General features: G+C 53.9%; 1 protein-coding gene across 1 annotated transcript; it reads left to right on the forward strand.

Annotated features, from left to right (window-relative positions):
- Positions 1-10,561: 10,561 nt before the first annotated feature.
- Positions 10,562-11,836, forward strand: B0T15DRAFT_129729 (ras family-domain-containing protein). Its single transcript, XM_062861738.1, has 2 exons — positions 10,562-10,853; positions 10,982-11,836. Exons 1-2 carry the CDS (start codon positions 10,749-10,751, stop codon positions 11,579-11,581), a joined length of 705 nt encoding a protein of 234 aa, XP_062724882.1. The 5' UTR covers positions 10,562-10,748; the 3' UTR covers positions 11,582-11,836.
- The last annotated feature ends 12,301 nt before the right edge of the window (positions 11,837-24,137 follow it).

Here is a 24,137-nt window from a genome sequence, read left to right on the forward strand (position 1 = left end):
GCCACGGCTATAAACTCTCAGGTTCTCATCGCTCTTTGTCCATTGTATGGCCGCCTCGTTCTGTTGCTTCTTCCACGCTTTGTGTGCAGCCCGGGTGGCTCCGAATTTGTCTCTCCATGTTACCAAAGGGGCGGTGTCTCCCCTTTTACACGCACATGGATGCAGTCATCCCCAGCCAACGGACACTGTGTGTGCTAGGGCGTTAACAGATCGCCTTCGACATTTCAGTCTCAATCTTCCACCGGCCGACCGCCTTTCTGACGTTCTGTTGCCCCAAGTTTGCCAGACTCTCAATCCACGTATGGTTGGCATCGAAGGACTCAAAGTTTCTGACATGCGTTATTTCCCATCAACCTGGAACATACACTATTATGTAGGCATGCTGAGGCCTGAAACAACACCCACCGGGCAGTCCTCTGTCCATGCTTTCCCCTCGACAATGGACCGTCATGGAGTCCCAAAGGCATGTTGGTGCCAGGGACCACCCGTCTCCAGGCCCTTCGAGCCGGGAGGGTTTCCTATGAATCTGTGATAGTAGGCTTCGAAGTCCACAAACCCAGGTCTTGACTTTGAGCCTTTGAGGTTGCTACACTGCATGCGTCGGTATGAGCTGCTACCACACAACCATGGTCCATGATATGCTATGATCGTCCACAAAGCACGCGTCTCGCCAGTCGCCACAGCATGAAAATTTCTTTAAATACAATACGGGGTACATACGTGGAAGTGCTTTGTTGTGCAGCGTGAGCAATGCGATTTCCGCTTATACGAGCCTATAAGGTCTCACCCGGGCTACCCAAAAATAGAATAGGGCCGCCCCAACTTCCAAGACAGTGTCGCTTTCTTTGTCAGGCGGGTCTTCGTGCGAGGCTTGCACACAATCCGTTAGCACGGTCGACTGTTGATGCGTGTTGGACACTGTTGGTGCCATTGTGAGGTGAGGCTGAGCTGGAACAAGCGCTTGCCTCTTGTCCACACTCGCGGCGAGACGAGAGCGAACACTTTTGCGCTTAATAACGGCTGCCTCCTCATGGTTGTTGTCAACTGAGCTAACACTGTGCGTGCTGTACTCCACGCTCAAGCTCGCCAGCGCGTCAAAGGATCCCCAGAGGATCATACAGCCATGCTCACCCTCTCCCGGCTTGCAGCTGCGGTTGTTCTGTCCACTTGTGAGAAGGGCCCAACACAGAGGATGTTGGCCGCCATTGGCTTGTCTGGCGGTAAGGCTTAGCAAGAACCCAGTTCTGCTTGTCCCCGATTTGCTGTTAGGAGTCCGAGCAGGATCTTCTGTGCAGCAAAGCGTTACAACCCATTGACGAGGTCGAATGGCATTCTGTCTCGATTGTCATAAGACGAACCTGAAGTCGTCCATGATGAACCAAGGAAAGGGTGTCGAGCGTCTCTTCGAGGGCGACTGTGCTTCGAATGCTTCCCGAAGTAAGTATTGTATTGTACATAGATACTCGGTGCCAGCTGATGTAGCATGCTCTGGCATGCCCGGTAGACAACAATGCTGCCACATGTGCGAAGTATCTAAGGATTTGACGACACCACCCCAGCGTTTGCTCTTCACGGTGGTTAGGGCGTCAGCGCCATCTTGAAGGGGTAGCACATATCATGGATGACAACCAACGATGACATAACCAGAGCGCCGACCTGTTAAGGCTCAACTCCTCACCACTGGTCCACGGTTCGGTCAATGCGGGAAGGGAGCGTCCATTCTTAGGCTAAAGCTATACCTCATGTCGGCAGCATGATATTGAGCAAATTAACCCTCTCGTACCTTGTTCTGCCTTGTCTCTCCCTTATGGGCAATACTACGCTGTGACGGCATCAAGAGAAGCTGTGTGATAGTCCTTGCCATCAGTTGAGCAAGAGGTTCTCTGTGAACTTGGATCCAACCCTTGTTGGGCTGTTGACGCCATCAGCTGAGACCTTGAGATATAGGGTGCCATCTGACACGAAATCGTGCGGCTTAGAGGTTGTGGCTGAGATCGGGGGTTCTGCCCGACATCTCACGAAGTTTCTTTATTGAGCGCCCCTGGGAAATATGTGTCTCACGTACACCAGCCTCTCGGTTCAAGCCCCATCCACCCGAGCTCTATTATACAGGCCGGAAGATGATTTCAACGGTTCTAGAGCTTCCTGAGCGTTGCCGCATTATTACGCCCGTCCCAGAGGCAGATGTCAGATCGCCAAGCAGGCACAGGCGGCGTCAGGGTCTTGGTGCTCTTGGATCAGCCCTGCACATTGGAACATTAGACGACGGGACGAACCCAACGCAGGAGCAACGAAAAGGCTTTCAATCAGCGACCAGCACATGACGGAAGCCCGTCCTGAACTCGAATCGAATGTCGTCGTGTCCCTCCAGAGGTGGCTCCTCAGTCGCCTGATGGGGCAAGCTCGTGGCAGCCGGAAGCTTGCAGGGCTGTTCAGCGGCGTTGTTGGCTCACTTGCGGCGCGCTCTTCCCGCATAGCAATGCCGAGATTAGATTCGTAACTACGGTAGTAATCTGCAATCCGTCCATGCAGTAACGTCAACATACAATCCACAAGGCGGTCATTCTCAGAAACCCGTTAATGGTAACAATGCTCACTGCAACATCAGGCGACCCTGTCGGCATCATGAATGGTCATTGGCAGACGAGGCAGAGTGCGCGCTGGAATTCTGACCAAGAAGGGAAATTCGATAGCCGTGCCATGAAGGGAAATACAGGGGCCGCCAGGCTTCGATGATCGAGCGAATGAGAGCCGTGGTTGGCTCTCCAAGACGTTTCGCTAGGACAGCTGTGGGGCGGCATCCAGAGTGGCTCAACCCTCGTCAGGTTGGCCCCTTCCGCAAATTGAACCTGAGCGGATCCCCAGGGCCAGAACGCGGCCATTCTCTCAAAGTTCACGAAAGCCCGCTGCACGTTCGTCTTCCCCTGTTCCCGCAGCAAAGCCTCACCTCAGGTATCGCCGTCCACGCCGGCCTCGAATTCGACCTCGGACAATCGCCGCCAAGGTGCATTTTTGGAAAGAACAATCCGATGTGGTGCCGGTGATATCCCTCTTTTTGCTCTGAAATTCATCCCCCTACCTTTTCATTCTTTCGAGCTAGCCTCAGTCACTCATTTCCTTGGTCACGGATTGATTGAACCCCTCCCGGACGCCCCGGGCATCCCTCCTCCGCCTTCGCCCTTCGGATCGTTCGTGTATCCTTCTTTCTTTTTGCACTTTACAGACGCCATCGACTTCCAATTCGCGGTTCACCTTACGATCGAGTACCTACCTGGCCTTTTCTTGGGTTTCTGCCGTTCTCAGTGGCCCGCATTGCATTGCGTCGGCTGGCAGTGATCGACACGGGTGGATGGTCCAAGCTTACCCCGTCGCCTTCGTCGCCTCTGTTGCCGATCAGCACGACATCCATTCAAACACGATCGTCATATCCGTTCCGGAGGCCTTGAGGGGCATCACGTCGCTATGTCTTCCACATTACGGCCTGCGGCTTGTGAGCTTTGTACCCGGTTGCGGTGATGTTGAGTGCCAGAACTAACACAGCGGCAGTGGCCCTCAATCTGTTAAAGCGGGAGGAAAGTTGCGTGGTCTGCGACACTTCCAAGCAGCTCATATGCCCGAGTTGCGAGGCGGGTTTCGCATGCCAGTTCATTGTTCCAACGAGTTGCCATGAGTGCAAAAGGGCGACATGCGTCCCCATCGCCGACACAGCCTCGACATCGACCAGTCAAAGTAAACCAACGAACGTCGGTGCTATTGCTGGGGGGGTTGTCGGAGGTCTCGCCGTCATTGCAATCATCTCGTACCTGGTCTGGAGGTTTTGTGTCAGGACGCGGAGGCAAATACCGGTTATCCAGGAGCCGTGGGACGATGGGCAGGATCAGGGCTTGGATGGTGAGAAGACGTTCGCGCAACGACGCGATTACCGCGCCTCCACTCATACCGTCCACTCGATTGCTTCAACGGTCCTCACTCGGGCTTCCAACATCATCCAAATCGCCTATATCCCTGGTGTCACCAACCGCGCGACAGCATCCCCGACGGTGCTCGTGCCTCCAGTTCCTCCTATCCCAATCGCCCACTCGCAGGCCGGCACTCCCGCAAGTTCCGAAGACCAGCATTTCTTCGTTCCCGGCGACCTACGCGATTCGACCTACTCCGGCCTGTCCTCCTTCTCCGACCGCACATCATACGCTAGGACCTCGTATGCGCCGCGGTCCAGCGTGGCGTCTACCATCTATGGCAAGAGCGCTGTTGTCATTGCCCCTGCACAGACCGGTTTACGGGCGAAGCCGGCCATGGTTAGCGTGAGGTCAGCCCACTCGAGCCATTCAAACACCTCCAACGGCAGTGCGACGCCGCCCGTCCCCGCTGTCGATTACGAGAAGTACAACCTTGCTCCTCGTCCCCCCAGCCCAGCAAACAGCACCTTTAGCGTGGGCTCGACATTCCTAAACAACGCCAGCACCGCCACAGCCACTCCAGCTCGAGCGATGGTTGTCCGTGTGGGGAGCGTGAGGAAGGTCAACTCCAACAAACATCTACGACCGGGAGCAGATTCCGACTCGGCCACATCGCCTACCGTGTCCGGCACTACTGTTCGGGACTCGGCAGCCGCGACCATCATCGCGGACTCGCCTGCCGTAGACGAGGGCCCATTCTCAGATCCTCCGAAGTCCGCCTCACACAGCACCACGAGTCTTAGCGCAGTGATTGAGGAAGCGACGAGGAGGGCTTCGCAACGAGATTCGACGCTGCCCCCAAAAGGGAGGGAAAGGAGCCCGTTTGGCGATGAACACGCTACGTCATGATGGACGCTCTTGATATCTTTTCCCACCATATACCCCTTTGCCAATGGATCTCTCTAGAACCATGTGGACGCTCTTTGCGATGCGATGTTCATACAACTATGCTTCTTGTTTCTATGCTTGGTTAGATCGGGAGACTATCTTCAGGGGATCCATTTGGGATAGTTCGCTCCGATTGTGTTCATTTTCCTTTTCTTTTTGTACTTCGTTCGGAACTTCATGTGCAAGAAAGCCTTGAAAAGGGGGTGTTTTACAAGAACTGGCGTTCTTTTCGGACCGCGGGATTCGGATAGGGGATTTGAATCGATCAGTGGATCGAAGCCGGACTTATGGATGAGATACTACCACCGCTACTGATGTACCGGGCTTTTTTTATTCCCTTGACACGGAGCGTCGGGTGTGATGTTGGTATCACGAACAGGGGCAGCGGCGAGAGATACTATCAGATATCCGATATAAGTATCAATATACTTGCCATGAACCTCACCTTGGACACGCGGCTTGCACTTGGCCAAGGTAGTCCTCCATGCTCATTCTCGGTCCTCGTTAAAAACTCGCGACGAAACAACTACCTACCCCGTTAGGATGATAAATCGATATCACTGTCAGCACTACCATATATCCCTTGAACAATCCGTCCAAGAATGGAACTGTGATCTTGAGACTGCGGAACCCGACAGGAGCCAGCCACGCGGCACACATACAGCCCAGCGACAAGTGAATCCTACTACATTTTGAGGCGGCTGTGTGTGCGGTTTGCGGGCCATCCTGCGTGCCACATGCGCGGCTTGATGCCACTCGGCGATGACCCGACCCTTGGCCGTAGTTTGCATGCTGTCAGCACACACAGTTAAGGAGAGGTGAGGAGGGATGGATGGATGGATGGGTGGGTTCTGAGCGAAGCCCGCTGTTTTGGGCGTATTGGGATTAATGATCTAGGTAAGGTAGGTACTGTTTTGATGAGGGGATACCTACCGTAGGCTAGTGGTTCTTCATAGTAGTAGTCGAAGGGGGAAATATGTGTGTGCCTCTCCTTGGTCCATTGAATGTGATGATGTTGATGCTGCAGTACGACGAAACCTTTCTTCCCCCTGTCTGTCCGGCCCCCCTCCCGTGAAATAAGTCGGGTCAACGGCACGAGTAGATAGAGGAGGTCCGCCAGCCGAACTGTTGTGCTGGATGATGTCGGAGGTTAACGAAGGGCTTTGATGGTTTCTCGGCTATAGTTGAACGAGCCGGAGATGGTGTGGCCTTCTCCTTCCTTCTTCTTTCTTTCTCTTTTTGATATCGCATCACATCATGATGGCGGTGGGGAAGGGATGAAGGGTGAGTTTCCCTCGCAGCAAGGGAAAGAAGGGAGGGGTCGTGGGGATGGCGGGAAGCGATCCGGGACCAACTGCGTACCGACAGGCTGGTTCTGTGATGTGCTGTTGGTTTGGTGACCCGGTCCGGTGAGGTACCTGTTGGTATTCCCCCCTGGCTTGGACCTATTGGATGTTCCAGCAGCAAACTGTACGCTGTGGCCTTCGAGGAAGGTGGAATAGGAATTCAGATGCATCCCGTGAAGGCGCAAGATACCTCTACATGGTCGCTTGCTCACTTCAGGTAGCTTATATCCCTAGCACGATGTTGCTGTTCAGGTTTCTTCTAGATAAATGGAAAGCCAGGGGCGTTGTGGCGGTTTGAACCATCTCATCTACCTAGGTAGGTAGTACTGATAGTAGGTACTACTAGATCTCTCCACATACGTACACCGGCGTTTTAGCATAGAGCCGAGCACACATCAGACGGTCCGGAGAACTTACCTCCCCGAAATCGAGCAGTGTACTTTACTCCGTACAACCCCAGAGCTCTTTTTGACGTGTCTCTCTTTTTGCCTGCACTGCTCAGTAGATTGTCAGCAGTTAACCTTTCCTGAGCCATGACCGGTGTAGCGTAGCATTCGATTCCCTGTACGGGACGCCAATTGCTTCTTACTGTTATTGCTTTTTGTATGTGATGTATTTTGTTCCTCCTCTCTTGTCTCGTGTGTTTCCTATCTCTGTTTGTTGTCCCTGTTTTCCCACATCTTGCCTGTTGTTATACGCCTGTTTTTATACGTCACCTTTCCCCTCCAAGTCCCGCACTCTTGCTTTTTGCACTCGAGGTTTGCCGGCCTCGAAACATTTGGAGTAAACCAAACAGGGTTGTGGGGGAGAAGGGAGGAACTAGATGGAAGGTAGATGATCCCAACCTCCGGGCATTCAATGCATTTGGTACAGGTAGACATGGAGGGCACACACTGTCAGGATCCCATACATACCTACCTACCTACCTACATACACCATTGTTGGAGAGAAAACGATGCCTTACACAGTGGATACTATCAGTGGAATTTCCTAGGTTTGCTCTTGCTGTCTGCCCGGATAGGTCGCAGTCTACTAGGTAATGCAGACCTACCTACATACACAGGTGTGTACTTGCACCTATGGTAGCGTGGCGCGTTGAAACTGTCTGCTGGAACCTGGAGCCCGCGTGTCAGGTGGCACATCCATCGTGTGTGGCTGCGCACACATAACTAGGGGATTCTTCTGGATGCCGCGGGGGACGGGAGGTTGGGCTTGTGAGATGATGGATATTGATATTGGGCGGGTCGAGGGAAGACGGAGAGGAGGCAGGGATGCGGAGAGGTATAACCCGACACGTTGTATGTCCAGCGAGGCAGTGGGTGGTGTGTCGATATCGGGGTGGCCTACGGGGGAAAGGAAGCCTCGTGGAAAGGGCAAGACGGCTAGGTGTTTGGGGTAGGCCCCTGGTCCTTCTGCCCTGGCCTGGGAATGTCATTGTTGCTAAGGTACTTAGACAACTTGCCAACTTCCAAGCAACGACGTCAAGCTAGGAAATTAATCCCGGAATTGGCATGGCTGAAAGATCGGGATGGCGTCAACGCAGGTTGGTGTCAAACCTTTCCCGCATCGACGGCAATGCTCGTGATGCACGCTCGGGTAACATATACCTGTCTCATTGGTTGGTATGGGGTGAGTATCAGTTGACCTCAATGGTGGTGGGCTATCAACGACCACTTGGGATATCCCACGCTCTTGAGACAAGTAACCGACGTTATAAACCCAGGGTACTTGACTGCTGGTGCCACATGCTGTTCCTTTGACTCTCGAATCTGTCATTGTAGGTGACACTGAGACTCGAGACCTCGTCGCCGAAAGAGGTTTAAGACATGTCCTGGTGATATCTCGAGGCCGAGCTCCGGCGCGATAGACTGCCCCTCTACACCAGGGCCAGTCGCTTTACGGTGAATACCATCCGCCCACCTTTGGTGCCCCCGGATGAGACGAATACGAAAGACTGCGCTAGCGGTTTGCTTGAGAGTCGTCAGGACCTAGGTGCGTCCTAGCCTGAGTCAGAGCATGCTCGAAGCAGCTGGGGCAGCCAAACCCAAGACCGGCAATCCTAGATGGTCATGACAGTTGCACCACTTTTTAGAGCATGAGACTCAAGGAGAGGGCACGGAGCCAAAACACCACTTCGAGGTCATAAGGCCAAGGGGCCTAACAGAGCACGAGGACGAACGACACATGAAGCACCCTTGGTGCGGGCTTTTCCCTGCTGATTGTTCGAATATCTTCGCGGGGATAGGAGTCTCGTGCCTTAGTTGCCTTTGTGGGCGGGCCGATCAGCAGTGCGGGGGACAAGGCCGCCCGCCCGTTGCGCCGAGCAAACGCGCCTGGACGAGTCTACCTATGGCATTGTCAGTTGTCCAATCTGTACGGAGTACGGATACAAGCACAGCATCTTGTTGTACTGCGCGACATGCTTGTGCAACAAGAGCCCGGTCCCAAGACTCCCAACGTGGTTTGGCGGCTTAACTAGGAGCCTCCAATGGTTAGCCCGGCGTTGGTACCCGGGTTGTATTGGGAACTCGAGGGACGAAGCCCGCAATGCTCCTCCAATAAGCCCTACCTCCGGTATCCGGTACCTTGGGGCGACATACGGTCGGCAAGCTGCGATCACTGACGTGTGCATGCACCGGACATACGCCGAGATGACGGCTTCAACTCCGGATCAAGATTGGTCGAAAAGCCGGGGTGGGTGTGTAAAAGCTGATTCATCGAGAGAGGCGTTCGTGCTGCCTGCATAAAAATAAGGTAAGGTTAGACTGGCATGTACAATGTAAATACGTCCACCAACAATTCGATATAGTTACAGCCCCAGCTTCCCGGAGTCAAGTCAGTTCTGTGTTTGCTTCGTGCCCCGCGGTTTGCCTCCGTTGTTGGTAGAGGCCCCGGGCTACACCGTGTACGTATACCGGTCGAGGTCTGGACGGGAAGGTCTGGATCGGCATCGGCACCTGGATCCGCCGGTCAAGCTTCCAATCGCACGACTGTTTTATCCACAACTTCCGTCAAACTGGGTGAGTACGGGAGGTATGTCGAGAGCGCTCAGTGCTTATAACCCGCTCGCCTCGTCGGATCACCAACGCGGTATCCCGGCAAGCCGGAGGCGCCAGAAGTGCCAGACAACCGCACTACGTACGTACAGGACATAGATCGTCCGCGCAAGTGCCCGACTGGTCCCGTGCTCAAACCCCCCAGAATCCTGGGGCGCATCTGGTGTGTCTGGTGCATCTGGGCTTTTCATGGGAGTTGAGCAGCCCAGATTGTGGGGCTATCGAACCCATAGTTATTCCCACCTCGTCGAGGGATAGTACCTATCCTCAGGTCACACGCGAGCGGATCGGATTTTGCATTTCGTGCCGCAGGAAGCACAAAAAGGAAAGTTGGATCCAGTGAACATGACTCGACCTTGAAAGTTCCAAGTTGTTTGGTTGGTGATAACTGCACCTGGACGGGAAACCAGCGGGAAACAGCAACCGCGAGGCAAGCTACGCGTGTAGATTGGCTGGCTGGTGGCTGGACTTCTCGAGAGAGTCTTCGGACCGCTCGCCTTGTGGCAAGTCCCGCTTTACGGATACACCACAAACGCGCAGAGTCCTGCAAGTCCTGCAGGCAAGGATCCTTGGATAGCCCACAGGAGCTCCATCCTTTTGATGAAGCTGCAAACCGCGGGGGCTGTTGGACCCCCGGCCTCCCGACGGGCAGCGATACTTCTATGCTTTCTCGATTCTTGACGAGTCCGCCTGAGATGCACGGCTCGAATTGCAGGCTGCTGAGTTTTCTTTTTTTCCAGTAAGACTTTCATAAGAATTCCCCGATACATACGCCTCGGGTTGCAACTGAGCGTTGGCGGGGCATTGAGATACTCATGCTGGGGGATGAACCCCCTTTTAAAACCAGCCCCAGAATCTGAGCTTGCTGCAACCCCTCTCCTGGTCCCAAGTCCCAAGCTCCCGAATCAATCGGCTGCCCGTGCGTCCTCGGCTTTGCCTGCAGTGACTGCCCGCGCTTCACCCATCCGATTCATTCTCCGGGTCCAGGCTAAGGTGCTTAACATACGCGCAAGACCTCCCTGGCTCACAGGAAGGCCAAAAGCTATCCTCACACTGGCCAGCAACCCCGGGTCGCCTCCACCATTCTCCATCGTCAAAAAGTCGCTTGTCCACCGCCATCGTTAACCACCTAATCCTGGCTGGTATTGCTGTCCCTCCTTCCTCCATTTGCAGCAACCACTTTGCAGCGAGGTTTCGTTGGACACCAAGATACCGCCGCCGCCTCGAATCGCCCCCAAACCGCGTTCGGTATCCCATTTTGTCCTCTTCCTGAGAGTCCAACGAGAGCAAAGCGCGCCTTCCGCCCCGTGCTCGGAAGCGTCACCCTTATTTTTTTTAGTGCCGCACATCAGGCCCCTCCCGGCTGATCCAAGCTCCCCCCCTAAGCCCAAGCTTGGTGGCACCTCCTCATTCCTTGCCCCCGTCCGATAACCACAACACAACATCATCGATTCCTCTCCCCCGACGCGAAACATCCACGGCGAAAAACACTGGCCAAGATGGCGGGCAAAATGGTTCTATACAAACTGGTGGTGCTTGGAGACGGTGGCGTAGGGAAGACGGCCCTCACAATCCAGCTCTGCTTGCAGCATTTCGTTGAGACAGTACGTTCTCATCCCTTGTGTTTCCCGCTTCCGTCCCCTCTCGGTCCCCGTTGCGGCCGTTTTGGATATTCGGCTCCCCGCTACGACGGTGTCTCTGCATAGGCAGCTCGCTAACCTGCGGCCAACAGTACGACCCGACCATTGAGGACTCGTATCGGAAGCAGGCCGTCATAGACAACCAGGCGTGCATGCTCGAGGTTCTCGACACGGCAGGGCAAGAAGAGTACACGGCTCTACGAGACCAATGGATCCGGGACGGCGAGGGCTTCATCCTAGTCTATAGCATTTCGTCCCGGTCATCCTTCACACGCATCAAGAGATTTCATCACCAGATCCAGAGGGTAAAAGAATCGACAGCCTCGTCACCCTCATACCCAGGGTCGCCGATCTCGGCTGCCAATCCGTCGGCACCAGTACCCATTATGCTCGTGGGCAACAAAAGCGATCGCATTGCCGAGCGGGAGGTTTCCACGCAGGAAGGACACGCCTTAGCGCGCGAACTAGGCTGCGAGTTCGTCGAGGCTTCGGCAAAGAATTACATCAACGTCGACAAGGCCTTCTATGACGTCGTGAGGATCCTGAGGAGACAACGACAAGCCGCTGCTCAACCAATCTCGCCCACTGGCAGTGGCAAGTATGAGTCGAGGAGGACGGATTCCAGCGTTCAATCGGAGAAGAGCCGGTATCGACGCGAGCGCGGCAGCCGCAGAGGGTGCACCATACTATGAACAAGGAGCCAACCTCTCTCGCCCGTCCCGCTCTGTTCACGGCCCATCCTCTCTTGCGGCTCGTGGCGACAATTTGCCCGGAGAAGAGAATCCGGGCCGTCTGTCGGGCGATGATCGCACAACCATCTCGAACCAAAATGCACAGTGGCAATCTTTTTACACCTTATTACGCCTTTCGCCACTCCGGTCTCTTCCGAATTTTTTAACTCATATCCCACCATTTTCTTTTCTTTTCTTGGACCAGAAAGATACCGATACCGATACCGATACCGATTCTCCCATACGGCGAATGGCGCATGGACCAAAAGAGGGATCATTGGGGCGTAAATATCCATCCTATGTTCGATGTATGGAGAGGGGTGCACTTCATTTCAATTTTTCTTTCTCCTGTTCCTGTTCTGTCTCTAGAGAAAGAGAAGAGCTTCCTCTGTCAGGAGACGCCTTTTGCTTCCATCTCAGAGGACTAGGACGGCTGCGGATGCCTATCCAACCTGGATGAGGAGGCCCGTATGGTGCATTGCATCTACGTCTCAAGGGGGGTTTCCGAGCCGTCCTCAGATGCGATGCCTACGGATAATCAGGAGGATGTTTGTGAAGACCTTACGACCAAGGAGTGCGCGCCATGCAACCTGGAGGCGAGCGATCAATGTGGAGAGCCTACATATGTTGGTGTCCCACACAGAGATTGGCAGAGTTTTTATCTTCCCGGACATCTGCTAGCTCAGCTATTTCAGGAAACCAGGAATCTTGATAGTTCAAAGAGGCTGTCGAAAGGTACCTAGATGTGCTTCCACAAGGACCGAAAAGGAAAAAAAAAAAGAACACAAATGAAATCCAGATCCCGCTTCTCCCCGCCTTGGATGTCGCTGTGAGGTCCGGCCCATGATTGACGCACAATGCCCTGGTCGCCCAAAAAGAGAGCCCATGCTCGCCCAGCGGGCCTGGGTCCCCGAGCGGCCAGGTGAGTTCCACCCGGATGCGCTCACGTTGCAGTAGCTTCAGGTATGGTGTGGTTTTGACGGCGAATCGTTACGTGGGACAACAGCTCCGCCGTAAACAGTGTGAGGAATTGGCCTTGGGTCGATGGCTGGTCGTCGAGGCACTTGCAGGGCTGGCAGGGAAGAGCAGGCATGAACCGGTGCTAGTGAGGTAGTTATCGGTAGTTTCTTGTGAGGGATTTTGTTCATCGCTTGGAGTTACTATCGAGAGATCGTGTCGCTTCAACAGCTCTACTGTTGCCCTGGGGTTCAAACGAGAACTCAAGGGCGACCTCGATGAACCATTCATAGGTCCAGGTCATTACAATGATATAATCTTCGGGCAGCATTACCTTATCTTTGCAAAGATTTCTAAACAGCGGGAATGGAAAAAACAGGCCTCTTGCTACGCAAGCATACTGGCCGTTTCTCCTGTCATCATCATCATCTCCAGCTTCTGCAGCACGGCAGATTTTTTGCTCCTGCAACCCACCTCCTCTCTCTCAAAAGTCTCAACATCATCAACAAACAGTCTTTGGGAACTCTGCGCGTCTGCCGGGCTCGAGCCGGGCCACCGAGTGGGGAATTCGGGTTCCCATCGAGCGTTAGCGGCAAGTCAACCCCACTTGGTGCGTCTTGGTGGGGTAGGATCTCCGAGCGAGCCCCTGGGTACCTCCACCATAGCCGGCCCCGGCCCGGCTCCCCCACCATAAAACGCCCGTTGATGTCGATACACTGACTGCGAAGCGCACAATGCTGTTGATGATGTTTGTTGGAGGATTAGAGGATTGCGAATCTTTGCCAAAGACAAACCCTGTTGAGACCTCGATTTTAGACCCTGCATGGCTCGACATTCGCTGCGTCTCCGAGTTTGATGTCGACTTTTGCCGGCCATCTGGTTGTCTCATGGTTTCTGCCAGAATCAGCTCGCTCGTTTCCAACCTGGAAGTATCCTTTATTATTGCACCGTCCCGTTGGACTGCTTCAACCGGAATGCCGGTTACAGAAAGACAAACTGATATCCCTCCTGCAGTGGTCATTTTCTCCTAGCAGAGTTCGGATCGTTGCAGTCCCGGACTCCTGGGCATCAGCATTGCGGCCGGCAGCAACCTGCCGTCCATTTGAGGTATCTCGGCAAGCAAGGGCAAACCACATCCACTCATGGCCTGAGACAAGCTGTGTTGGGCGGACTTTCTTACGCTGCCATCTGAAGGCTATATTGGACGAAACCAGAAGCCGATCTCTCTCTTGCCCGTGAGCAGTGGTAGGGTTACGGATTTCTTTCCTCGGGACGAAGCAGCACCTAGTTCCGGACTGCAATTCTCGCGTGCCAATAAGACATTGACATCGCAATCGCAATGAATAAGTTTTTACTACTCTTCCTAGCAGGTCGGCGGCGGTGGCATGTTCGGTTTGAACTAGGAGACTTAACCCAAGATGTGTTTAGCTTGCTGTAGGACGCTGGAAGCAGATCCCGCTAGCGAACGCCATCACGCAATACGGCGAATTGTCTGTGCTTGCATAGACCGGTCGACGGGATCCTTCGCTTTACCATTGACCCCATCTTACTCTCATGCAGTGATGCAGTCCGCGAGCCGACTCTGACCGGCTAATAAAGGAGTCAAAAATCTTTCTCCGTCGAAGAAGGGTCGGCAAGGATGTCAAGTGAAAACACCCGATCATAGCGGCCCTCAACGCTACGTATCTCGGTCTGGAACCCCATGTTCCCCTTGCTGATCGCAAAAGGATTGGGGATGGCTCATAATAAACAGCAGATAAGATCCTTTTGGGGATAACGCGCAGCGATTGCTTGCAGAATCGGGCAAGCCAGGGCCCAAGAAAATTGACTACCACCCTCCCTTTCACCAGCGTCTCTACCACAGTAATCCAGCAGGTTGACTTTTTGCTGAGATGACGTCTCCCTTTGCGTCTTTTTTTTTTCCTTCCGCCAACGGCGTTCCGGCGGTTGAGCTCTGCTCATCTGGTTATCCACGGGTCAGCACGGCTGCTCCCGACTTCACATCAACGGCCCGCAGGGGACGAACCTGTTCCTCACGGCAGACCCCAGATCCGTCAGATTTTAAATCTGATAACGAGCAGCAAAGCCACCCATGAGATTTTCACAATCGGAATCCAGCCGACCCTGGCCGTGTCAAGACGGAGCCGGAAGGTGAACAACACCAACCCCCCCGGCTCCCTGGCCTGTCTCAACGGCGGGCGCGCCCCGGCATTCGGGTTCGGCTCCGCTCCGGAATCTCAACCGCGCGCACATCACACCGCTCCTTGCTCGCCGAGATTCCCCCATCAAAACTCATCATCAAACTGCCTCCAACCCCTGCTTTCGTCGTTTTCGTTACCCCTTACCCACTTACCAAAAACCCAGGGACCTGGTCCGGAATCCGGATGGCTTCCCCGATTTCACTATGGACCCCTTCGGGACTTCTTGGGAGGAGTGCTAGGGGGAGAAAAAAAGGTTACCGAAGAAGTTCGAGTCCAGACTGCCATTCTCCCCATGATCCGGTTTCCCGAGCCCCTGGGAACACACTTCGGCTTTGCGTTCACTTTTGCGCGCCGGTGGTGGAAAGTTTCCCGGCGATCTGTGAAATCGCTAGTTAACGTTGATTAATGATACCTAGTGTAAACTGAAGCAAGTGCCGGGCGCCACCGGGGGTTCCCAAGCGAGTGGTCGCGTGGCGTTGTTTTGGCTGTTCGTTTTGTTTCCTCATGGCACGTGAAGTGGTTGCACAACTTTAACGCCGCGCATCTCCTGGGCAGCTAAGCTGCTTTTCGAAGTTATCGAGTGCCACCAGGTGATAGACTGTGTAGGAACTTAGGATTTGGGGGGCCAATGCATGCGCTTTACTCCTCCTAGCTAGGTACAGATCCCTAAGGTACGTACGCGCTTCTGGGTTTGTTGTGGGGGTCGAGGGCAAACACAGGAGGAGGTTGGGCAGTGGGATTTGCTGCTGTGGTGGTGATGTGATGGCGTGATGATGCCTCGCGAGAGTCACCACCGGCAGCGAAGATCGTCCTTGCCAAGGGGGCCAGAAAGGTGTGCCACTTGAACCCCCCACAAAACTGCCATTGTTTCACTGATACCGTATTCGCATCACTTCAGCTCTTCCGTTGCATGTGATATCTCTCCCTTTTTCCTCTTCTGTTGTCACCCTCCTCTGAGATAGTTACACCACTGGCAATCTCACCAGTCCGAGGTCGGATCGCACAGTGAGGTACTGTATCATACAGCACATCCTACCTTATGTCAGAAGGCCCAACCTCCCTTATTAACTATCCAACGTAGCCTATCTCCGAACTTGCTTGGTGAGCTCCCCGGGGTTCCTCTGATCATCGCCCAGGACCCATGCTACATACATACCTACACTACGAAGCGCCTCCCCCCGCCGCGCCAGCGCCCGCGCCTTCCCACAGGCGGTTAAAAGCTTCTCATGCAGGCGACGGAATGTCCTCCGGCCAACGGAGCCTTTCCCCGGGGCAAATCCTTTCGCTAATACAGAATCGTTCTGGGTTGTTGGATCGACACTTTGATCTCTCCCCTCCCCCCCAGCCCCCCGGCATGCCTATCCGTATCGAGCACGGTAACTACAGCTAGTACACAGTTATTACAAAGGGAATAGGAAGGGTGATGATCGGCCGCTTACCCGCCGCGGTTCACTTCTTTTCATCTTATGTATTAACCACAAACCGGGCACGAGGGGGGTGCGGGCGAGGGTGCTATGGGGAGGAGGAAGGAAGGAAGGGAGGGAAAAAAGCACCTGCTCCGCCTCGCTCGCTCGCTTCTGGGTTGGGTTCGGGCCGCGTCTTGTCGTTTACGTTAGTTAGTGTTAGGTAGTGTGTGTGGATTAACTGGGTAGGTACCAGTAGTTAGGATGGATGGGATGGGTTAGCTGCTCGTGCCGATCAGGGTCTTCTTGCCACTTGTAACTGTAGGTATGCCCGTGTGGGCTCGTGATATGGGATCGCTCAGGTATGATGTATCGTGCTAATAAGCTTCGTTCCGAATGTAGGGGGCCTGGATGGACCTCTCACCTTCGATCCATTCATCACAGTATCTCCCTGGATGCTACTGCCCGGGCATGTGTGTGTGTGCGTCTGTGTGTGAATTCGACAGTGAGAAACGCTGACGAGAGTTTTAGCATCGGGCAAGTGGCTGAAGTGGCTGCGTAGTTACCTAGTTATACGAGACTCCCTCATGTACGGAATACACCGACACTAGTTGAGGCTTATGGTTCACCTCTGTAAGGAGACGAAGTTTAGAGTCGACGTGTTGCTGACTGATAGGTCGTGGTGCGCCGGTCAACTTGGCCTTGAGATTACTACTGTAACTACTAGTAATGCGTGTCTCGATTTAGTGGTCTTAGCGCGTTGCAACTTGCGAGCGTCTCTCTCCCTGCTCTGTGCCTTGGCCATCTTGAGTTGCATGTCCGCCCTTCATCTTGTTGAACGCTTGCACCGCCTTCCGCAGCAGAGCGTTGTTTACAGTCCGCGGTGTATATCAGGGCGACCAGCACAGCACCTCCGTTCGGATTTCCACCTGTAACTACTATTTTATTCCGATCCAGGTAACTGCTCTTGATCCCAGACCGAGTCATCATGCTCACTGACGCCGAGCGAGTGACCTCCCTGCCATCGTTCTGTTATGAATGAAATCCGCCGGCTGAGGTTCATCTCCTCTCTCAGGGAGATCTAAATGGGAACTATGTTTCTCCTGGAGAATGGCATCCCGCGGCGGTGACAATGTATGTATGTATACATGCCGTGTACACCAGGGATTTGGCATTTACGTCAGCTCTGGTGAGGCTGTTCGGATGTTTAGCTTAGTTGATCAACGTAATGCGCTGCGGATACCAGGCTTGACTGAGTTTCTGGTGTTTTTAAAATAATTTAGACTTCTGAATTGGTGATGAAGTTGTCGTTATGAATATCCCTTTGAAAGGGGTTTTGGGGTAGGTGGGATACAGTCTCCCCCTTCATGACCGTACAGAACTACAGGGCAGAAGTAATCGGCAGCATATATACACACATCTAGGCACACGGCAGCTGCCAAGGCTCATGCTGCCGAAGCCTTTAGCAAGGCAGGAGGATGCCGTTATGTGAAAGGATAAAGCGGGTAGCGCTGTAGTACCTGTATAATCAGGGAGGAATAAGGACGACAAAGTCTTCGAAAACCTCACTTACCACCCGCCTTGCGGACCATAGACGAGGGTCTAGAGGTAGCCAGGCAGCTACCATATGCCCTTCTGGGAACACGCCTGTACCACCCGAATAAATACAGCGTATTCCTGCGGGCTAGATATCTTGGTATGGTCAGGTGCTGGCCTTCGTCACGATGGCCTTCACTCCGACAGCTCCTCGAAGTCCATACAAGAGAACCTCCGCGAGAGAGGGCAGTCAGCATGAGCTTGCACTAAATGAGGTCTTGTATACAGAGATTCCGCTTACTAGGTGGTAGCTTGGTAGGGCAAACGCACGCGAGAAACTGACAACAACAGGCGGTTCATCAGTAGCCGCAGTCGGCGCTGATCAATATATCAACGGCCGCCTTTCTGTCCCTCTCTTACGTACACCGTACCTTGAAAGAATCGACATAGGACAGGTCGCTCGCCCCAGTTAGACCTCCAGTTTATCGAATATCCAGGACAGTCAGCAAGAGCGTCGTCCTAATAGGCACCTCGGAAGACTTTATGGTTAGCACTTATGTATGTTGCTACATCCCCCCTCCCCGCGACTATAGCCTGAGACCAGAGAGCCTCGACCAGCTGGTCAACATATAATCTGTCAGGTACGGTCTAGTATGTGAGACTCTACGAGCCGTTTCCTTCCTTACCTGGAACACTGTACTACAAACTTCCATGTCTCTTCGAACACATCTTGCTCCCGGTGAGCATTAAAACAATCCATTCGGACGGGTAAAGATAATCTCGCAGACAGTGGACTCGGACCAAGCAAACGCGCGTAGATTTCTGCGGAAAGCGAAGTACATCATACCTAGAAGAGCAACTCTAGCACACTCCGACGTGAGACAGCCAAGCTTGTGTGATGGCCACAAGACAGCCCTCCTAATAAAGATACGAGGAATCTTGCAGGCAGACACGACAAAAACAGTACATCCGTAAGATAGCGAATACTCAGGAGCCAAAACATACATACAACACAGGGGATTCCCCAGTCGTCACCGACCTGAGTACTGATCCTGCGCTTTCTGGTTTGTCTAGGGGAGAGCGGACGGGATCCCGAACTTTCCAGGAGCTGTGGTCGTATGTGATCGTGCTGGGCTCGCAATAGGAATTAAGTAGGTGTCTGTAGGGCGTGGCGAGGGTGGGCTGGCTTGTAGGTAGGGAAACTGACCGTGGTTGGCGAGTGGGAAGTGGAGGGCTTGCAGAGATACCATAGTGTTGACAAGGCGACACTTATTCGTTTACATGTATATAACGCTTGTCTCCTCTTCTTCCTCTGCCGAGAGACTCTGCTGCTTCCCCTTCGGTCAGTGTAACACACTCCTTACATTCAAAAATTGGGCTCGTCGACAACAAGGGGATCTAGATGTTGGGCGTTAGCTTGCCCTGGTGATAGTGTATTCGCCATGTAAGCAGATACGTACGTGACAGCTGGGTGCCGTCTCTTTTCCCTGGCACAATTTGTATCCTGTGCCTCCTTTTCTTTCGGCCTCCATCTCCATTTGTTTATCTTGCTCCTTATCGCGTTTGCTTACCCCTGACCGGGTTCGAGTCAGGAGCGGAGTGTTTGATGATTACTGGTACTAGTAGTCCTGTATTGTGCCTTCAGGGTCGGTGGTCGGTGCACCCGGTCATCTTATTTCCCGTCGTATCTACTCCTTGAGCTTTGCTTCGTGGGCAACAGAGTGGTTAGCAACACGCTGCTCGGTCCTGAGTGGTCAACCTGACAGGAGCTCGGGACACACTCCGTCAAGAAGATCAGCTCCCACGCGCGCCTTGGACAGCTGTACACAGCGAGCGCTTCTCGGATCACGGGTTTCGTAACGCTTGTCAACCGTCTATAACGACACCCCATCAGTGAGTGTCATGTATGGGATGTTACTGTAGCTAACAGCGGCCTATGCCATGTTAGGGCGTTGCCCCTGACAGCTTGTTTTGGGACACACAACAATGGCTCGGAGATAACCGCTCCACTCCCCATCTCTTCCTAAGATGATGTCTCCGAGAACAACAGTAATAAGTAGCTTGACAACAAACATTGTCAGCAGGGGGTCGACAAAGTTTCTCGGCGACACCAGCGTTCGGAATCCCGTTCAACGATGGGGAACTAGGATGAATATCAAGCTCTGCGTTGCCGGTTCGTTCCGTATCTGTGTCCCTTTTCTCCTCGTCTGTGTCTTCAGCAACCACCAAGAATGGAGCTCTACCAAGTGTTGACGGAGGGACTGACGGAGATGAACAGATACAGTATGTACAATACAATACAGTACGAAGTAAGGTAGCCGCAAAACGCCTGGAACAACCAGCACGTGTGGATCACGAACCTGCTCGGTGGCATTGGCTTTCACTCTCTGCCCTGCCGTGGGACCTCTGCTCTCCGATCTTTCATCTGCCAGACCCTCGAGCACGCCCCGGACTTGTTTGGCGGACATTCGTCGGATCTTGGGGCTTTCTTGGTAGGATACCCGAGCACGAAGAAACCCCTACCTCCTCAACCCTCCTTCTCCCTTCTGTGGTCTCCCAGGAGGTGGCTGAGCTGACCTTCCTCTTCGCCCGGCACCACACTTGTTCAGACCAGGTCAGTTTGCGCGATGCTACGGATCTCTGGATAACTACGGAGTGCTCAATTCCCTGTCTTAGCCGGGACCTCTCCTCTCATAGCTTTCAACAGAACAGACGGAAGTCTAGGAAAGGGCATGTCTGACGTGGAGACAAAGAGTCGGGAGGGCGACTCCCGAGCAAGCCATATGTTTGCCCTCTGGAGTCTGCAAGGTTTTTGGGCTCCCCGAAGCGAGGAAGCATTCGACCGAGTAACTGGTAGGTAATTACTCTGTGCCGGCATACGGGAAGCACTGTGGACTCGCAATAGTCTAGGCAGGCCCCGAGTACACGGAAATTCGTACCCTGCTCTCTCAACTGGCTTGCCCATCAGAGCTCAAACGAGTGCCACAACTGAAAGCGACGTGTGTCCAGGTGACTGGTATCGCGGCGTCGTATATTGAACCTGGTCTCCGAATTCACGTGCCATGATCTACCTAGGTAGGTACTGTAGTCAGAGTCCCTAGGTTGTAACCTAAAGATGGCTTAGGTCTATGTAAGGTCGCAACTGTGACGTTCCCGAAACTGCCCTCAGTTCAGAGCAGGTGTCTGAATCTCGGTTCATGATCTAGTTCGGAGGCTTATCGTCTCCTTGATACGTAGTACGACACGAGACGTAGCGAAGTCGGCGAACAAACGCCTTGCAGAGAAGTCATATTCCTACCGGCCCGTCTGTCTATCAAGAAGGTTAGACCGATAATATTAGTACTATCTGCATGTGAGTGCACGCGATGCGAGTTTGTCACCTGCGAGATTAAATTAGGACGCGCTCTGCTGCGCGTGCACATCCAGGGTCTGAAACCGGCTATCTGGTGTTTACATATATCCCCCGTTTTCAGGGATGCCGTTGCATTGCATACACATACACGGGTTGGCAGTCTGCAATGGCTTACATGAGCATGCTTCAGCCCGGAGTTCGCTTCGGGTGATTGCGCTTCCCGAGGATAGCGCAAAAAATAATAATAATGCACTTCTCTAATATCGTACCACGTAGACAACGGTGCAGTATTGCAACGCAAAGCTGTAGTCGGCGCGGAAGCGTCTTTCCTTCGGCCCAGTAGGTTGACAAGAGTCACAAGACGGAAGCTGTCTGGTCTTCCTGCGGAAAGCCACAGATCAGCACTGCAGTCCGCAGTGAGGGTGTGTATTCGCTACAGGATTGGACCTGATGTTGGCCAACAGGCTTCTGCGGCCGGGGGAAAGCGACCTGTATATTCTCTGTCCACCTATATTGGCCAGCCATTTCGGTGATGGGAGTTCCCCGCGTTGCAGATGGCCGGGTCATTGGCTTATAGCATTTCAGAAGATACATTCTGCCCAGGGACACAGCCGACATTGGCGCCGTAACGTTTCAGTTCCCCGGACGGATGTTGGTCTCTCATCAGTTACACTTGTGGCTGCAGTTTGGCAGAAGGGCGCGTTGCTTTTTTCCCGCCTGCTTCCCTGTATCCGTAAGTCTTAGTGGTCACAAACATGCCCGAGTTGGCCGAAGTGAGAGGTCGAAACACATTTGCAGGTTTGACAGGCTCCAGTTTGTTCGACGCGATGTCGTTGAAAAAGACGGTTGAGCGCGAGCACCCGCGCAGGAAACATGTGGCGTCTGGGTAAATGAGAGGCAACAGCTGGGCGGACGCTTCGCGTTCTCGAACGCCCTCCAGAGTCTGCGAAGTCGCACAAATTGTGTCGCGAGGCCTGCCGTAGTCCGTGTCTCTCCCACGCGAACCTCTGGCCATGCTGTCGCCCCTAGACTGGGCTGTTCTTTCCACAACGGTGGCAGAGTGTGGTGCCGTTGAAGTTGATGGACGGAAGTGTTGCTCGACAGGCACAGGTTAAGGCTGTTATAAACATTCAGCGGTTCAACAACCGTGCCTTCCGTCCGTATCGCCTAGCAGCACGAAACCTTCGTAGACGTGATTGTTCCTGACGTGCTCCGTACCCGGGTCAGGACTTGGCATCATGACGGCGCCGATGCCAAGCTTTGTCTCTGGAATGTTTGGTTCCATCGCGGCATCCGGTGATAAGGCGCTGGTGGGGCACTTTTCATTAAAGGAGTCTGGAACGGCGCGGTCACAGCCATCACGACTTTCCAACTTCCACTTCGGCTTCGCGAGAGCTGGCCCGTTTGCGCATTGTTGCTCTTTGGTGGCTGGCTTGTTTGGTCTCGCACCTGCGAACAGACAAACCACCCCTCGAGTTGCTCATCTCTCAGATATGGAACTGGTACCTCTGGAATGACTCGAGCTTGTCGAGGTCAGAGACCGTGCACTAAAAAAGGGCTTTGGAGGGAAAGCTGTTGCAAGCTGCAACCCCACGCAGAACCCCGCTGGCAGACCCTGGACGCCGGTGATCGTCAGCGTCCTCTCACATCAGGAAATTGGCTTCACCTGAGGCTCTGCATCCTATTCGCCGCCACACAGCCGTCACAGAGGCCCTGCCCAAGAAGGTTTAGCGCTGTAGTGAGACCCGGGGTCTCATCCCTTTTCGGGTCCCGTCCACTTGGAAGCACGTTGGAGCCATGGCTCTCTTGATGAACCCGGGAACGGCCGTCCTGGGCGGCGTACGCCTCGTGGGCGCTCGCACGTTCGGTTGTAGCTTTGCGAGTCTGCAGTGTGTTGGGTGGTGATACTCTTGCGAAATCGGAGCGAAGAAAGCAGCCGAGGCTTCTAATGGCCGGTGTTCTTGTCGTGCCGTGGTGGCCGAGAGATGGAAATGCTGAGGGTGGCCGGGCGTATTGCAGACTCGGAGACCGGGGAGAGGCCCGTCCATTTCCTTCCTTTCTCGAAGTCCAAATTGCGACTTCGAATCGTGATTCCCTCGGCTTCGCTTCGACGTTTCCCCGTACCAGGCCCTCGGAACTCTGGCGGGCGGCCCGAGTGATCCGTTCCTAGATCGTCGAGGTTCTTTGTGCTATATTTTGTGCTGCTCTGATCGGATGAAATCGAACTCCATAACACAACGTTCACTAAAAACCCCTTTTGTGTCGCAACGCATGTCCAATCCCGCTTCGCACGGACCGTGTAACAATTTTAAGCCGCCAGTGGTTCCTCCGCAGATGGGCCGGTGGAGGTGCGGGAGGCCGGCAGCAACGGCAACCAATCGGCCTGTGTTGAAAGTGCTCGAGCGTGTCGAGGTCTTCTTCGTCCTGCATGTGCTTCGCGATTCGAGCTCCACACTGGATAGAAAAGAGCTGGTCAAAGCGATCGCTTCTGCAGGCCACACGGCCGTTGTTCACCACTTCGGCAGGGCCTTCCATGCTCGAGCCATGTTCCCCACTTTCTGCAGTTCGCTGCACCTGTACAGTGCACACTGCATCGAGCTCTTGATGGGCTCGTGTCAAAGAGTGGAGCACTCATACAAGAGACCGAGCAGCCCAGATCTGCTCAAGGGGGGGCTTGCATCGTGCAATAACGTTACTACAATCTAACCTTCAGCCGGTTCGGGCCATTGTCCGAATCTTCTTTCTTAATTTCGAGTCTGGTGTCGCTGCTGCCCTGCACACCTCTGTTGCCTCTGACGGCGCTGTGTTGCAAAGCCCTTTCTCTCCGCCGGTCGACCCGAGGGGTCAGCGCGTGTCTTTCTGCTTGACAAGTCCTTTCTTTTTTCGACCAAGTGGTGCCGCGATACACCGAGCCTGGGCGCCATTCCTTCTCTTTACTTCTTTTCATGTCACTCGCTTCAACGCCTCTGCCTTTGGTGCTCTTCGTGCTCGATTGTGAACCAGGACTCTGATCTGCGTTGCGACTTATCATCTAGTCCATTCACCCGCCTGTGTTCGGGGCCGAGGTA

Source organism: Chaetomium strumarium, assembly GCF_033439665.1.
Source record: "Chaetomium strumarium strain CBS 333.67 chromosome Unknown B0T15scaffold_2, whole genome shotgun sequence".
Classification (NCBI taxonomy): domain Eukaryota; kingdom Fungi; phylum Ascomycota; class Sordariomycetes; order Sordariales; family Chaetomiaceae; genus Chaetomium; species Chaetomium strumarium.